General features: G+C 39.4%; 1 protein-coding gene across 3 annotated transcripts in view; it reads right to left on the reverse strand.

The window, feature by feature from the left end:
- Positions 1-16,621, reverse strand: part of ERMARD (ER membrane associated RNA degradation) — a 1,319,361-nt gene that overhangs the window by 968,492 nt on the left and 334,248 nt on the right. For all 3 annotated transcript variants that reach the window (XM_044067775.1, XM_044067770.1, XM_044067782.1), the window contains one exon: positions 3,634-3,770. In XM_044067775.1, the coding sequence (XP_043923710.1) occupies positions 3,634-3,770 (137 nt within the window). The remainder of the gene's footprint in view (positions 1-3,633; positions 3,771-16,621) is intronic.

Here is a 16,621-nt window from a genome sequence, read left to right on the forward strand (position 1 = left end):
TCTGGCATTTTAACAGGGGTGTGTAAACTTTTTATAGCCACTGTACATGCATGTGCATGAGATACAGCTGTACAACTCGGTGGTGATCCTGTGACAGCTGTACAAAAAATATGAATTTTCTTTGAAAGTATGTATAAGAATCCTAGGTGAATATATAACTGTAAAGATGGACAGCAGCGCTTCTTACATGTACATATAACTTCTATTTAATCAATTAATTGAATGCATAGCACAATGCTTTTCAATGAGACCTGGGTCAAATAACAGTACAGACACATGATCTGAATTTGTAATAAAACACACACCATAACTCAATTCTAATTTATATTACATATATACACACTAAATTTATATACACACTAAATGTCCCATCCCTCAAGAATCTACTCCAACCCTATCGCACCACCAGACCACTAAGATCCAGCAACAAAAATCACTTGCAGATCACTAAAGCCAATAACTCTGCTGGTAAAGCACTATTCTCTTGCATCATAGCCAAATTATGGACCTCCCTCCCACCCACAATTACCTCCATACCATCATGCACCCACTTCAAAACTTTACTAAAAGCGCACCTAAAAACATGCTGGCTATGTCCTTGCAACTCCCACTCTAATATCACCCACCCCATCCAACCACTACCTTTCTTTCCACTCCACTAACTACTTTGATTATAGCAAGCTCAGATGCTCATAAGCCAGTACTTATTATACAGCAGGAACTTCTTCTTGTAACATTTGTTAATGTCTGTTATGTACTTCACAGATAAAGATTCTAGTTGTCTACTGATGTACTATGTTCTTCATCTGTAAATATGTTGTAAATAATTGCTATGTAAATTGTTAATCGCTATGTAATCCAATGTAACTACTGTCTGTTTATTTTAACTGTGGAGCTTTTCTCCCCGGGCCTCCGCTGAAAATGGACCTACGTCCAGTCGGAACTCCCGGTCAACAAATATAAATAAATAAAATATGACACAGCATTTACTATGTTTATGTGTATCCTGCAAACAAATTGATTCTAGGCACTAGTGTTACAGATGCCACCGGTGCACATAAAAGGTAAAGCACATCACACACCGTGTGGGGGTTGCTATTGTTATCAAAATTGTAAATAAAGTAAATAGTGTGGGAAGAAATAGCCAGGGAATTGTTATGGCTAGGCTTGTATAGGCCCTAGGGCTGATAGCCTAGTACCAACCTATGAACCTATGGTGGCAAGTCCTGGGTGACGCATGACTACAGCCCCTTACTGGTACCCAACATGTACATTCCTCTGAAAAATGGGAGAGGTCAAACAAGCGAGCATAGTGTTGGCACACTACATCTGTACTATGTTTTTAGTAAAAGCATATTTAGCCAGCTATGCCTATATGGCAGCTTGATTAGTAGAAATAGCAGGTAGACCTAACAACAAATGGCTCACAAAAGTCAGGAGTTTCAAGCAAATTAAATGGTGTGGTATGGAGCACTGCAGGTTTCACAGAACAACCAAGTCAAATGTATGACAATACAGAAAGAATACAAGACAAGCATACATATGCAGGCAGGTTGTTAAAAGTAGAAAGCAAAGCAGCATAGAGAAAAGCTCCAGCATCAAGTTATACAAATACAGTACATCCAGCATAATACACAAAACAGGTTACATCATGTATGCTGAGCATAGTAATATAACAAGAAATTAATAAAAACACTCCAGGTAAAAGAAGATATTGAACATAGGTAAAAGACAATGTCAGTTATCACTACCTCTCACAATGTTAATCAAATGGGTAAAATGTGAAACACTTACAAACAACTTGCCAACCACTTCAGCTGGGAAGCTTATACGATGGTTAAAATGTGATATATTTACTTATGGAGTAATTCTTTCAATGAATTAATACAATTCATTTCTACTTACCATGGATATCCATTAAAAAAAATTGCTAACACTGAATGTGTGACAGGCCCTTTCAGTGTGGAACTTTGAGGGACATGTATTTTTTTTAAGACCCCAAATGAGGAACACTTGTTGAGAGGGATGCAGTATAGTACTGTTAAGTTTAATTGGTTAGTGACCATAGCCTGACAGATAACAAAATGTGTGCACAAAGCTTTTACAGTATAAAGATGACTGCAGTTCCTTTATTTGGGAACACGAGACCTTGGCTGCTTAGTTTCCCCACATATGTGTTTTCTTTTACAGTAAAAGAGATCTTTCTACTCTGCTGAACTGTGTTGAATTAATTTATTTAATACCTTAATAGCATACATATGGCCAAATTATTAAAGCACATGTTTCAATTCAGCAGGTAATACTACTGCAAGTTAGGCAAAGAAAGAATTTGCATCCAACAGGTAAACATAAAACATGTAACATAAACTCATAAAAATGGAGATCAATACAGCAGCAGCAGTTGTGTGCAAACAGGTGATGACTGGATATGCAGAGATGGTGGGTCTGAATGTACTGTTTAGGTACTCAGAGATGGGTACTGGACTGTTTTAAGAAAACAGCAGTGCTGTTCAAAAATATCTGCAAAGAATATGAAAATTCATATAGTGAAAGGCTGCACTACAGCAAGAGTATGCATGTTGCATATACAGTACCTGCAAGATACCAGATAAGTTGTTTAGTGTTAGACAAAGCTGACAAGAAGGGTATGATCGAAGGGAGAACACCTGTAACCAATCAGAATGATAAGCAACCAACCAGTGAGCACATGCCCACTAGACAGATCTATGCAGCTTCACAGTGATCCTAAACCAGTTCTAAGTAAAATATCAACACTTTTTTTAAAAGTATTCATAAAAACCCAGAGTAGACATATGACTATAAAGACAGATGTCAAGACAGCCGCAAAGTTTCCTACATGTGCATATCACTTTTGCTTAAATTTGCTCACATTTTTTTCACACATTCACACATATAATTGCATTTTCAAAGTATTGATTAAACTGTATTAATTTAAATGCCCATAAATTAAAATAAAACAATACTGGCAACTGTCATATTTAACTGTATGTTGTCTGTATTCAATCTTTTATTTTTACTTTTCATCAAAACTACTCTCACCTGCATATAAAAGTAAACTTCATGCATGCATTCTCTTTAACTATTAAAGAAAACTGCTTGATAAGATGGCCACTTTCCACAAGTCTGTTTTTAGAGGCATAAAGAAAACTGGTGAATGTAATCTGATATACATTGTCACACAAAAACTGACTTAAACCTTTGATAAATTTCAAGGAAAAGCATAATCCTGGTTATGTGCTAGGTTGGTAACTATAGACAGAGAATGACAGTTTTGGGTGGACATTATCTCAGGTTAGAGGCCAGTGAGTACAACAAGGAGTGACAATTTATCTACACGTTGTTACAGCATAGAAAAAACTATAATTAACAATATCCACTGGTGACATCAAAAGGATTTCTTATAAAACAGATTTTGGCAAGCAACTGCATAATGGCTAGCTCTTCAAAGACATGACATTACTGAGGAAGAATGCTTGAAGAGTACTGACTGCCAAGCAGAAACAAGAGGAATGACTGAAATGAGTTTTCTGTTTTCACTAGCATACACACTCAGGAAATCCTACATTTCCAAAGGGATCAGAATGGATTTTTAGTAAAAGACAGCATGCTTACCAGGAAAAATATTGAGTTCTTCCAGACAGGTAAAACTGTAATACGGGCGATGTACTAATTCAGAACTTGTTCTCTCTAGGTAATCGCTTAGTAGCTGTCCCAGTCCTCCAGAGAAAAAAAGTAGCATAGAACAATATCTAAAGAAAAAAATTAAATAACATGCTAAGAGCTTTGTATGTTACTCCAAAATTCAGTAGATCTGGCAACTGGCAAAGCACTCTGAAAAAGCAGCTCTATCAACTATGCAAATGCAACTTACAAAAATTCATTTTGAAATCTGCTTTGTTATACACACACAGATGACTTATTGAAGCAGTAGAACAGCATATATTAAGTATGTTTTGAATTAAGCCTTGATTACAAACACAGTGTCATGCTCCTTGAAAGTATTGCATCACAATGTTCTATTCTGTGTGGCATGCAGTAAAATTCATTGTGAACAATTTACAAAAAAAGAACACCAATTCATACCGGAGCAGTGTTTTTACTCTGAATTCACTTCACTTCTACTGACTACTGTTAACCTTCCTACTTCATCCAACTGTCTTACTTTCTTTTAGCCACAGTCTCATTGCTGAAACACTGGAGATATCTAGTCGTTTAGGACAGCCTATGACCATTGTAATGCAAGTAATAAAAATCTCCACTGTCAAGTACAAATGACACTAGAATAGTTTACTTTCTACATTCTTCTCTGTTGCCCACCATACTGGAATCCATATTTCATCATACCTCATAATTACTCATTCATGGTATGCAGATTATAAAGACATTGGTGAGATCCAACCCAAGTTGTCCACTACCAAAATAAACATAAATATCACTGCTTTTCCCCCAAAAAAATATAATCTAATGTCATTCCCTATCTCCTTTAACCACTCCAAAAGAAGAAATGTCACCACAAAACTCAAGCATTCCTACCATCGTGAGCTGTCAGGATGAAAAACCTCCTTTGGTTGAAAGACACATTCTCAATTTAGAATCTGGCCATAATGTAGTCAGATCTCTAGGCTTACCTGTATTTTAATACACACTCACAAGTTTCACTTTTATCCTCAAAATGCTGTCTTATAGGATCTCAGTCATAAAATATAAAAGTAATAGGAAACAGACTCTGCCATAAAGGATGATTCTACAGTCAATGAACAAAAACTGATACAACTGCAGTGTTTTCACCACTTAAGTTAATATGGTATAGTCACAATATGAGCATACTAACATTAGGGAAAAATAATGACCCTGCATAGACAAGTGTGTGTGTGTGTGTGTGTGTGTGTGTGTGTGTGTGTGTGTGTGTGTGTGTGTTATACACACACACACACACACACACACACATATATATTATTTTCATTGCACTAAAGAAATATACAGTTATTTCTTTAGTGCAATGATTAAAGCTGCAAACACTTTAAATCAAGGTCATTTTTCCATACACGACTGTATTCTAAGCAGCATAACAAAATTGATTTTTATTTATTTGCAAAGCAGACTTAAGAAAACATGATGAAAATCTGGGAATTGTATTTCAGTTTGTTCTCAAACTCATACACTGCTTCTCCTTAGCAAGTCACATAAATGGCTGTCTGACTGTCTGACAATTATTGTGTAACTGCCACTTTCTTTCACACGAACAGAAACACAGAACTATATGAACAATACTAACAAGCAATCAGACGGACCACAGGAAGCCAAGCATTAGAAACCTTTAATCAGATGCATGAAATAGTTCTTGCCACCCTTGTCAAGCTCTTAACATTGTTTACCTCTCAAATGAAGCATGGCCATACATGGTAATCCTGGGTCAGCCCATCCATTCATCAAGATTATGCTTAAAGGTATCCAAAGTAGTTTGACATATAGTGGTAACTTATTCTACAGGCTGGCAATGCATTGATATGGAACCTCTCCCTGCAGTGAGTATTATTTGTTGGTGGACATTTAAGTTGCTAGTACAAGTATATGTACAGCCACTGGTTTTGCGAAGAAATAGGAGATCAAATAGGATTAGATCTTTCATGGCTAGAAAGCAAGACATAAGTCACCTCAAAGCAGCAGACAGGCTACTGAATATAAGGAGAGTTGTGCTAAGCAGAATAGTTGAGGGAATTTAAAGCCTTTAATTTTCTTGGTCAGAAGTCTTTCCAGTTGACTGATATGCTTGAATTCGTACATACCAAAGGGGTCACTGTATTCAATGATGTGACTGATAAGGAAAGAGAACAGTAACATGATGAGTTCCTTATTCTGCAAAATAAATGCTGAAGAAGAGAAGGACCAGCACTGAACCCTGTGGTACCCTACTATTCAGAATTTTATGTTTAGGCAGGTACCAGCAACTTTCACAACGTGGGATCTCTTGGATAGCTAATTTGCAATCCAACATGGAATGCAAGTATTTACGTTAAATTTATCTAATTTTTCAGTAACACCAGTAAGGTCAACTGTGTCAAAACTCTTGCCAGAGTGAGATAAGTACTGTGCACTGAGTGACCACTGTCCACAGCCTCTTCTAACATTTTCAAAGAAACTTATTAGATTCAGGAAATTAGACCTGCCCTTTACAAAACTGAACTGACCGTGGTCTACATCAGTTAAGTTGTTTATGTCTAGACAGCGTACCCCCTCCACTTCACGTCCATAGCTAGCTTTAGGCACCAGCGAACAATGCGGTCGCTGGGGGCCCCCAACCACATCATGTTATCTTATTTTGATAATTTTTCAAGCTTGCCAAAACAAAAAACGCTAGTACAGCAATCTTGTGTACTTAATAAACTGGTAGATAGTAATAACTCATAGGATGAATATATCTAAGGACCATCACCACTTCTTCCCTTTTAAAATTAAAAGAAACTTTTGGCTGTAGTGACAGTGTTTTATCAAACAGCTGCATCATAATTTCATTAAATGTTTTATCACTGACATAGTGGCTATGACTAAGTTAAATCCTGCTAATGGGCATTCTCATATGCATGGGGACTGTATAAGGGTCCAGAGCATTATTAAGAGCCCATCTAGCACAAATGTTTTCCATTTACTCTGGTAAAGTTTCCTAGTAGAAGGTTTGTTGGGCCACAATGATTTAGTGGACTGTAGAGGAAAGGGAAGAATGCCTGGCAATCATGGGAATTGGAGAAGCCATGCAGTGAGCTAGAGATGGTGGAGATTCGGATGAACCATTCCTTCTGGATAAGATAATACATTTGGAGCTGGGTCCAGAATCCAAGGTTTCCAAAGTAGACGAGGCCAAATGAATGGAAACAAAACTTGTAGAAGCCAGAATGGGGCAATGAGATGTTCTTCGATCTCTTGGCTTTCTCAGAAACTGATATATCAGAGGGGTTGGGGGAAAGGCATAAAGGAGACCGGGGGGGGGGTCAATCATGGAGAAGAGCATCTCTCGGTGACTCCCCTGTAGGGGGGAGCAGGGCAAAGTAACTACTGCACTTGCTGTTCAAGGGGGACACAAAGAGATCGCAGCAAGGTTGGCCCCAGTGACGGAAGATCTTTTCTTTCACTACAGGATTGAGAGATCATTCGTGAGGTATTAGAATAGTTCTGCTCAACTTGTCCGCTATCATGTTGGAGTTCCCCGAAATGTGCGTTGCCATCAGAAAGTGGTTGGAAGAAATTGCCCATTGCCACAATCTGAGGGTTCTCAACAAAGTGGGTAAGACTTGGTTCCTCCTTGTTTGTTGATGGACTAGGCTACCAACATGTTATCCATTTGGATTGGAACTGTTCCTACTGGAAGGGCATCTTGAAATTCTTGTACTGCTAAGAGCACTGCCCTCAGCTCTAGAACACTGATGTGCAAACTAGCCTCCAGTGGGGACCAAGTGCTTGGACTGTCCTTCCCAGATGATGCCCCCCCCCCACCCTATATGGGAAGCATCTGTGGTTACTAGGTTTTGCGGCTGTGAAAGGATGAAAGGATGGCTCGAAAGTGTCGTTGGAAGGGTGCCACCATGAAAGGTCTTGTTTGCAGCGATTGGTGATCAAGATGTGATACAACAACAGCTGATTTATTAAGGACCATTAGGAGGCCAGAAGCCATTGGAGAATTCACATCTGATATATGGCTAAGGAAACTAGAGTAATTGAGGCTGCCATTGAGCCTAGAGCCTGTAGGATTAGTCTGGCTGGAACAATTCTGCTCTGAATAACATGGCTGACTTGTGATCTGATTTTTTTGGAGCCTTTCTACTGGAAGTCAAGCAAGTCTTGTAACTGTAATTAAAAGAGCTCCAATAAATTCCACCTGTTGTGTAGGTTGCAGATTTGACTTTTCAAAATGTATTGATATGCCAAAAGAAGTGCAAAGATGCTGTGTGTAATCTCTTGCCCATTCTAGTTGACACCTGGTGGAAGCAGTAAGGAGCCAGTCGTAAAGATAAGGAAAACCTGAAATCCCAGCAGTCTGAGATGAGCTGCTACCACTGCCACCACTGCCATGCATTTCGTAAACACGCTGGGGGGGGGGGGGCTGTGTTGAGACCAAACAGCAGGGCTCTGAACTGGAAATGACTGTCTCCCAGCTGGAAGTGCAGGAATATCCTGGAGCGTTTGTCCATTTTTATATGGTAATACACATCCTGAAGATCTATATTGCACATCCAATCATCTTTTTCCAAGAATGGAAATACTGACTGTACTGAGACCATCCAGAATTTAGTTTGTTGAACTGCCTTGTTGAACTGGCTGAGATCCAAAACAGGTCTCCAGTCCCCTATGTTTTTATGCACTAAACAGAATCTTAAGTAAAACCCAGATCCTCTTTGGTCTGGTCGGACTTCTTGGATGACTCTTTTTTTTTTCAAGCAGATTTCAAATTTCTATGACTGCTGCTTCCTTGTGGCTAGTTGGAACATCTGGGAGTCTTTTTTGTATTTCTGGACTTGACTAAATTGGAAAGATGTAGCCTCTGGATATGATTCCTTGCACCGATTTGTCTGATGTTATTTGAAGCCAGGCAAACTGGTACAGGGACAACTGTCCCCAGACTGCCTCCAGAGGAAAGCAATTGGGCCTCCATTCAGGAGGGCTGAAAGGAGTTACCAGAGAAGGAATCTCTGAACCCCTGATTCTGCGGGCCATCTCTGCCTCTAGGAAGGCATCTTCCATTATTATTTCCCCCCCTGTCCCAGGGAAAGTACTTGCCATGTAAGTCCTGGAAAGACCCTTGGGACTTTCTGAACCACAGCCTGCACTTCTATGGTTCCTAGAATACACATGTTTAGGAGGGAGTAGCATACACCAATGGCAAAAAGAGTCTTTCCATCCTTCTCACATTTAGCCAGTGTCTCTTTAACCTTAGCTCCAAACAGGAATGTTCCGTTAAATGGAGTATTGATGAATGAAGATTTAAATGGCTCTGCAAAGTCACAGAAGCGCATCCAGGTGTGTCTCCTAATGGCAACACCTGAACCTGCTGCTCTTGTCATCCCTTCGGCTGCATGGGCTATTAGCCTCATGGACGAGTTGGAAATTGAGTCGAGGGTGGTGAGCTGAGAGGTAACCTTGTCTCATACCCCTTTGACTACTGCTCCTGTGAGAGTATCTGACAATTCCTTAATCAGATCTCTCTGCAACCTGGTAAAGTGTGCCATGTAATTCAAAGACTTGAGAGCGAAGGTCGATGAAGCTTAAACTCACTTCCCAAACCTATCCATGCTCCTAGACGCCTTGCTAGGAGGATGGATAGTAGGACTTTTCTCTGCAAGTTCCTTCTTTGTGTTTGCCGCTATCACCATGGAGTCTACAGGGATGCACTTAGCCCAGTGCTGCTCTTGCTTGGGGGCAGAAAGGATCCGGTCAGGCCTCTTGGGGATCAGTTCGATAGAGTTAGGGATCTTCCAGGCCTGCTGTGTTATCAATTTAATGAGCTCATCAGTGGGCAGAGAAATCCAAGAGACAGAGGGTTGGGCAGGGAAAGCTTCCAGGTATATCGACTCCTCCGAGGAAGGCTACAGGGAAGACCACACACCCCTCTGTTTAAGGATTTCCAGGATGTTCCTTGAAGGAAACATCATCAAGGAGTGACCTGGGGGAACCCTCCCCTTCATCAAAATCGGTATCCTCCATGAAGGACTCTTCCGGGGAATCTAAGTGCTTCCTCTTGCACTTTTTCTTCACAGGCACTTCCTCAGGGGAATGTTCCGGGGAAGTATCCTAAGAGGAAACCACCAAGGTGGGTCTCTCCTGAGGCTTTTATGCCCCTGTCCCACGGATGAGACTGGTGATAGCTCTTGTCGATTGGGATACAAACGTTTGGCCCGACATGGATGGCAAGGACTGGGAGTCCATAATGGACAAGGCCTTTTCTGTGATCTGTAAGGCCAGACTCTCCACCGTAGAGGGATGAGAGCCCGGAACCAAAATAGACTCCTTTGGAAGCATGGTCCCACCCCACACCGAGAAGGCGGACCCCGAAGCAGAAGCCTGTGTCGAGCCAATGAAAACTGAAGCACCAAGGGGCATGGAAGGTTCTAATAAAAAGGAAGTTGTGCCCTGCCCCTCGGACCCGGCGACAAAGTCTTGACCCTGGGAGACCTCTGGTTCCAAAAAAATGGAGGAGCTCAAGGCAATTCTTGGTTCCAGAGAAAAGGCTCTTACCGGAACAGAGACAGTCGGAGATGGGAAGGTTGGTGCCACAGCCTCCAATGACTCAAATGGAGTTGGAGGAGGAGGATGAGATGGTGTCAAAGTAGGACAGGTCCCGATGCTGACTTGGCTAGGAACCAAAGTAGACGGTAATCCCCTCACCGTCAAGAGCTGGTCCACCAGCCTCATGATGTCTGATTCGGAGAGGCTCTTAGTGGATCGAACGGAAGATGTAGAAGGTAATCTAGGTGGTCTCCACTCCATAAAAGGGCTAGGTGATCAGTCCTTAAATGGATCGACTGAGGGAGAGTACCTAGATCATGGAACAGAAATTATTTTAGTCTGCTCCGTTACTGAGAGAACTTCTGGTGCCGAAGAAGTTTTTGTCTTTTCAGAAACAGTAGTAGTGGGTGTCGAGTCTGTCTTGCCTATTAGTGCCGAGAGAACTGTCGACACAGTAGGCTGTTTTGGTAATTTTTTTGGCAGTTCCAACGAACTGCTTGGAACTCAGTGTTACCATTTCTTTTATTTAGAAGAGGAGGAGGAAGAGGATGAAGAGGTGGCTTCAGTCTTAGAACCAGAAGTAGCCTCTTCAAAATCACCTTTTAACAAGCCTTTCAATATCAATTTGTTTCTCTGCTCAGTTAAGGTCCACACAGAGAAACCGTGACACAGAGAACAGTTCTGTTGTAAATGTACTGCACCTAAGCAACAGACACACAAGACATGCCCATCTGACGGGCATTTTTCTGTCGCACTTCTGCCATCTTTTATACCCAGAAGTAGTGCCCTTAATAGGTTTAGCTGGAGAAGCAGCTTTATCAGCCATGACAGAAGGAAAAGCTTAAGGCTGATACAGGCCCCCATATATATATATATATATATATATATATATATATATATATATATATATATATATATACACATATATATATACACACACACACACACACACACACACACACGAGAGAACAGCAATTTTTTTTTTTTTTTAGGAAAGAAAAGGGGTACCAACAATGGTAACCAAGAATACCTAAAAGAGTCAACAGAGTACATAGAAGACTCTACCTAACAGTAGAGGAAAAGGGAAAAGTACATGGGAAAAAGCTTGAGGAGTGGGTAGATACAAGAAAGAGTTTAGGAAGAAATATCAATAGTGTAAAGAACAAATTAAGAATATGTAGAAGGGAAAAACCTACTTGAAAAAACTGCCAAAGATCAAGAGAGATCAGATGCGTCTGACACACAAAGTGATAAACGAGATCCGAGGTAATTTAGAGAGGAGCATTATGGGTAGAGCCTAGCTCGAGTGTTTGGAAGGCGCAAGCTGAAGTAAATGACCGAGTCGGTTCCAAGGCTTGGAACCGAGCCCACAGTCAAGGATTACTTGTAGATTGACAACATTAGATTCCATGGTTTCTGGAAAAAGCTGAAGGGTAAAGCAAAATGTGAGAAAAGGAAGAAAAACACAATCTGTATGGTGTAGAGAGTCCAGGATGGTAAAAAACAGGAGGGAACACCAGATGATGAGTGCATATGGGGGAAGGGGTGAAAAAGTAGGCAGAGGGAAGGCACCATGGAGTCCTTTGCCTAGGGAACTATTTCACCTAAAGCCAGACCTGTACAAAAGGTTGTTGTAAAATAACACATCAATGCAATTAATGTCAGTCACTATGAATTTCCCTCTGTGAGGTGGAAGAACATGGTGTAGTTAACAGGCCTGTGTTAACGTTACAGCATCATAGTTACAGTTCAGTCTGTATGTATTACTCCTAAAAAACTCCACAGCATGAAATGTTGATTAGGAAGGTTGGAAGTGACAAGGTGATACTTAGACTGGAAATGACACTTGCTGGCGGCCCCCAAAATGATAACACCAGCCCTGTTAACATCTCAGAATGTTTGCATCTAATATGTTGGACTATGACCAAATGAAATAAATTATATCCACAGTGAAGTAATTCACCTTGCTGCTGACACACACAAACTCCTCTCCCTGGCAAGCCAAATCAAGGATCATCTAGCAGAGATCAAACAGCGTCAGTTTGCTTTCACGCACACAATCTGCCTCCTCACCTCTTATTGCTTTTTATTCTCTCAATACTGGACTATTATTAACATAAAAGAAATAACATACACAGTAATGTGTTTCAAACTGCCCCACCCTACTTGCTATAACATTAAAGAAAAGCAAAAAAAAAAAAGTATTCCCTTAAGTGGTACTATGGAAAGTGTGTATTGTTATTACCACCCAGAAATATATACAATGTCCTTGTCAGTATCTAACTGGTATATACCTACAACAGAATAACATCTCTGAAGAAGACAGCATCAGCATCCATCACTGATCTCAAGTCAAATGACTAGAGATAGCCAGATAAGCACTGAGACTTGCTGCTCTGAGTAAATTATATCAGCACTTGCTTCACATAGCAACGGTTCACAAATTAGCAAGGAATGACTTGTTATCATGGGAGGGGAAGATACTGAAGAGCAATACTAATAAAAAGAATGACTTCTCACATCTAAATAGATAAAAAAAATAGAAAATTATTTTTAGTAAGGTATTAATAAAATAATGCTAAAAGCATCTTGAGTGGGTGATTTTTTTTTTTTTTTTTTTTAAGTAATACTGTATTTATCTTATTTAAATGTTGGTTAATGGGGTAGAGCACTGACCACACATTGACCAATTGCTGTCTCAGCCCAGGTTCAAAACAGTAAAAAGAAGACATTTAAAAATCAACAAAGGCAAGCAAAGGCATAAAAACAAAATAAATTCAAAACAACAAACTAATACATACATACTTACAAAGACACGAGGCAGCACATGAATAATATGAAAGCAATTGCACCTCAGTACAATCTGTGAAACTGCAACACAGTATAAGCAGACATTTCCTAAAATAATCCTAAGTAAAAAATGGTAACCAAATCAAGAGTATGCAGATAGAGAAACTGTATAAATTAAAAAAAAAAAAAAAACAGAAAACCTATGAACCTATTGTCTCAAAAAACAGTGTTTTATTCTTGTCTATGTGTAGTAAAGCAGTTGAAGTGCTACAATTTCCTAAAATGAACAGTCAATAAATGGATTATTCAACAATGGAGCAAAGGAAGACTACAAATGTACTTTTCCTCACAAATGGAAGCAAAAATGAAAGGAAGCTGGATTACAGACAGGAATAACAAACTGTTTCACAGCGTGGTAGTCAAGGAACCATCCTTCAAATTATGCATTAAACTGAGGTCCCACATGCCTGAGTTAGTTGTAGCTCAGGTGTATGCAAAGGATCCCATGGCACCTATTGAAAAGAACAGAGAAATTTCCCTGGTGCTATGGGCAAATTTATCCTAGTCCATATTACTACCACCACTGACCTAGTGAGATTAACCTCATCTACAAATCTTAAATAAATAAAAATAAAATAAAAACTACCCAAAGATATGAATTTAAGAACTACGGGGCCAAAATTACTTGGAAAATGTGTTGGTCAGATGGCAAGTGGGCAAAGCTGTTCACCATTGCTGACAGTGATTTAGGTCTGACTAATGGGCCCAGATGCCTCATATTCAGTTAAGGAAGAAAACAATGAGCAGCTGACAGCCATAGAAAGATGAAAGTTTAAACAAAGCAATGGAGATGCCTGCTAAAGATCAGAAGAATCCCACTTCAGGCCTAAGAGCAACGGCACATGCAAAAGCAGTGAAATCAATTAAAGTGTGCATAATGTAGCTGTATCCAATGGACTCACTGTACTGTATTCAGATACTCCAGTGGGGGATAGGCATGCCAACAAGTACTAGTCTGCTAAAGGTATGAAAGACTCACCAGCCTCAACTCCATCATTATACAGCAGAACCTACAGCTATATACCTTAAATCCATCCTCCTTTGTAAAAAGACTGACTGTCTAACTTGTTATGTTAGTGCAGTGCTTATCACAAAATATGGATAAATGAGAATCATATCTCATTCAAGCCTACAACACCTTTTTGTATACCTCTCGTTCACACCCATAGCTCTTTATGGCATCCAGAACTTTTTGGAGTTTGGCTTCATTTTCCAAGTAACCTTCCAGCTAATAATAGGCATTATTACAGAGTGCAAGGAGTTATTAACAAAATTATACAGAATGTTAATATAGCATGCCCTGCCATACAGAAGTTAATCACTTATTATTCAGATGTTCATATTTATGTTAATATTTTCATAACTGAGAGCTCTACATGCTATTGAGGGGTATGGTGATGAAATATGCCACAGTGGGGGACAGGAACATTCATTGTCAATGTACTTTTATATCACACTCTATCTGATATAATACGTGTTAGTAATAATGAAAATAAGCAATATTTCTATATCTACTTAATACTTCAAAAAAACAGTAACTTACAAACTGTTGCATGACATCAGGTGAAACCTTCAATGTTGCTGAAGAAAATTGTCTTTCAATTTTGCACCGCAAGTTGCACATCTTAAGAAATATTCAGTTTTATTTATAATGCTAATGATACAATTAAGCATATGCTTTCATATTTCTATAAATATCTCATTAAACATGCACTCATAGAGGAATTTCTTATCATGTGAAAATGTATATCTGCTTAACAAAAAATGTTCTTACAATATATGTCTAGGTCATACAGTTTCTAAGATATGACAAATTGTGAAAGTTTAGCAAAAAATATAATTTGGGGTTTATGTGCATTATTAATATATTATAGTATTTATGGAAAGATTGTGAATGCACTATTATCACTGCAAGGAAACTTCTTCATGATAACACTGCAATTTGAACAGTTTAATACATTTTACTGTTCACAAAATATTTATTTTTTCTATTTTACGCTTTTTAAATTTATTTTTAAATTTATTTTCAGAAAATGCTGCAGAATCAAGAGGTGTCTAGGTTGCTAAGTGTGACATTCCACACCATTTAGATGCTAATGAGATACAGGCAATGCAAACACAGATATAAGCAGGGAATTGCCCCAAGTAATATATACATGTACTTAAAGATGCAGTGGGGAGTTGTGCAATGTGCAACCAGGACAAGTGTCTTACAAGTCTGTGAGAGTAATTAAGGTAAAGTTAGGGCACAACAGACTTACTCAAACGCATGCCTTCATAAAGGCTAGATGTGTACTTGATTATATTAGAGAAAATGCTTCCATGACGGCAGAAGACCTGCAAGTCTATATTCACTGCCTAGAAAAACAGAAGTGAGGAGGAGAAAGAGCTGGCCACGGCTATCAGCCAGTAAACACATTTAAAGTTACTATGTTTTATTTCCTTGCCAGCACTAGCAGAAATAGACTGTAACTACAAACATTTTGAATCTTCATTAACATACCTGATTTAATCTCAGGTGTTAACACACTACTCCTTTTCACCACCCACTGAGAAACACACAAGTCACAAACATGCTTTAATATAGAATTTTGTTTTTCCTGAATGCTTTTACTGTGTGCCTTGCCAGAGATCAGTCCCATCTGCCCAATATGGCACATATTCATTCCCCTAACAAACCAGTTCTCAGCATCTCATCCTGTGGAGAGGTATACACTCTTCGGTCAAGGTTTTTTTTTTTTTTTACAGTTAATATTATTACTGATGGTGAAGTATGCTGGAAGACAAGGTCATCCACTGTAGAAGCTACCTTTCAAGCAGCCATTACAGGTGGGTGGTTTTCACATTTATACACCTAAAAGCCCCAAGGCAGCTGGAATCACACATTCCAGAATGATGGCTGAGTGGAAACATGGATAAAACAACTTCTGAATATAGTGCACTGCTATGCAGTTTGGTGAAGATGCATGTCCCTGCTCCTTTCTGCTACCTCACACCTAGCTTCACTGAGAATTAGTATTTAGAAGACCAAGCTACTTTTCCATTACCGAGTGATGGTTAACCATCATTGGCCATTCAATCATCCCCTCCCCTGCCAACTATGTCACTATCTGATCCTAGGACATCTTGGTTGCATTCAGAGCTTTACCATTTGTGCCGCAGAGATGGCTAACTTAGAAATTTATTTTTACAGGTCAGTTATTTTACCAACTTTTTTAGAGATATCACAAAAATTTAAAATATATTTCTGATTTCCATCCTTGCCTTTTCCAAGTCTTGTGCTTTTTTTTGCTATTTCTTTGTTCCCACAGTTGACTGCCTGCCAAAACCAAGGAACACTCCTCATCTACCTAGTCTACAAAACCTCCAATTACTCCCCTCGACTATTTCCAAAGAGGAGAGTGCAGCACCTCGGGTACTGTCACACTACTGCCAGAAAAGATAGGTGCGTGTGTGTGTGTGTGTGTGTGGGTTTATATTTTTAATATGTTGCCTCAGACTCAAAGCACTTAGTTTTCCAGTTCTCAGAAGAATA

The sequence above is a fragment of the Protopterus annectens genome, chromosome 1.part0 (assembly GCF_019279795.1).
Source record: "Protopterus annectens isolate FY-2018-M chromosome 1.part0, PAN1.0, whole genome shotgun sequence".
Classification (NCBI taxonomy): Eukaryota; Metazoa; Chordata; order Ceratodontiformes; family Protopteridae; genus Protopterus; species Protopterus annectens.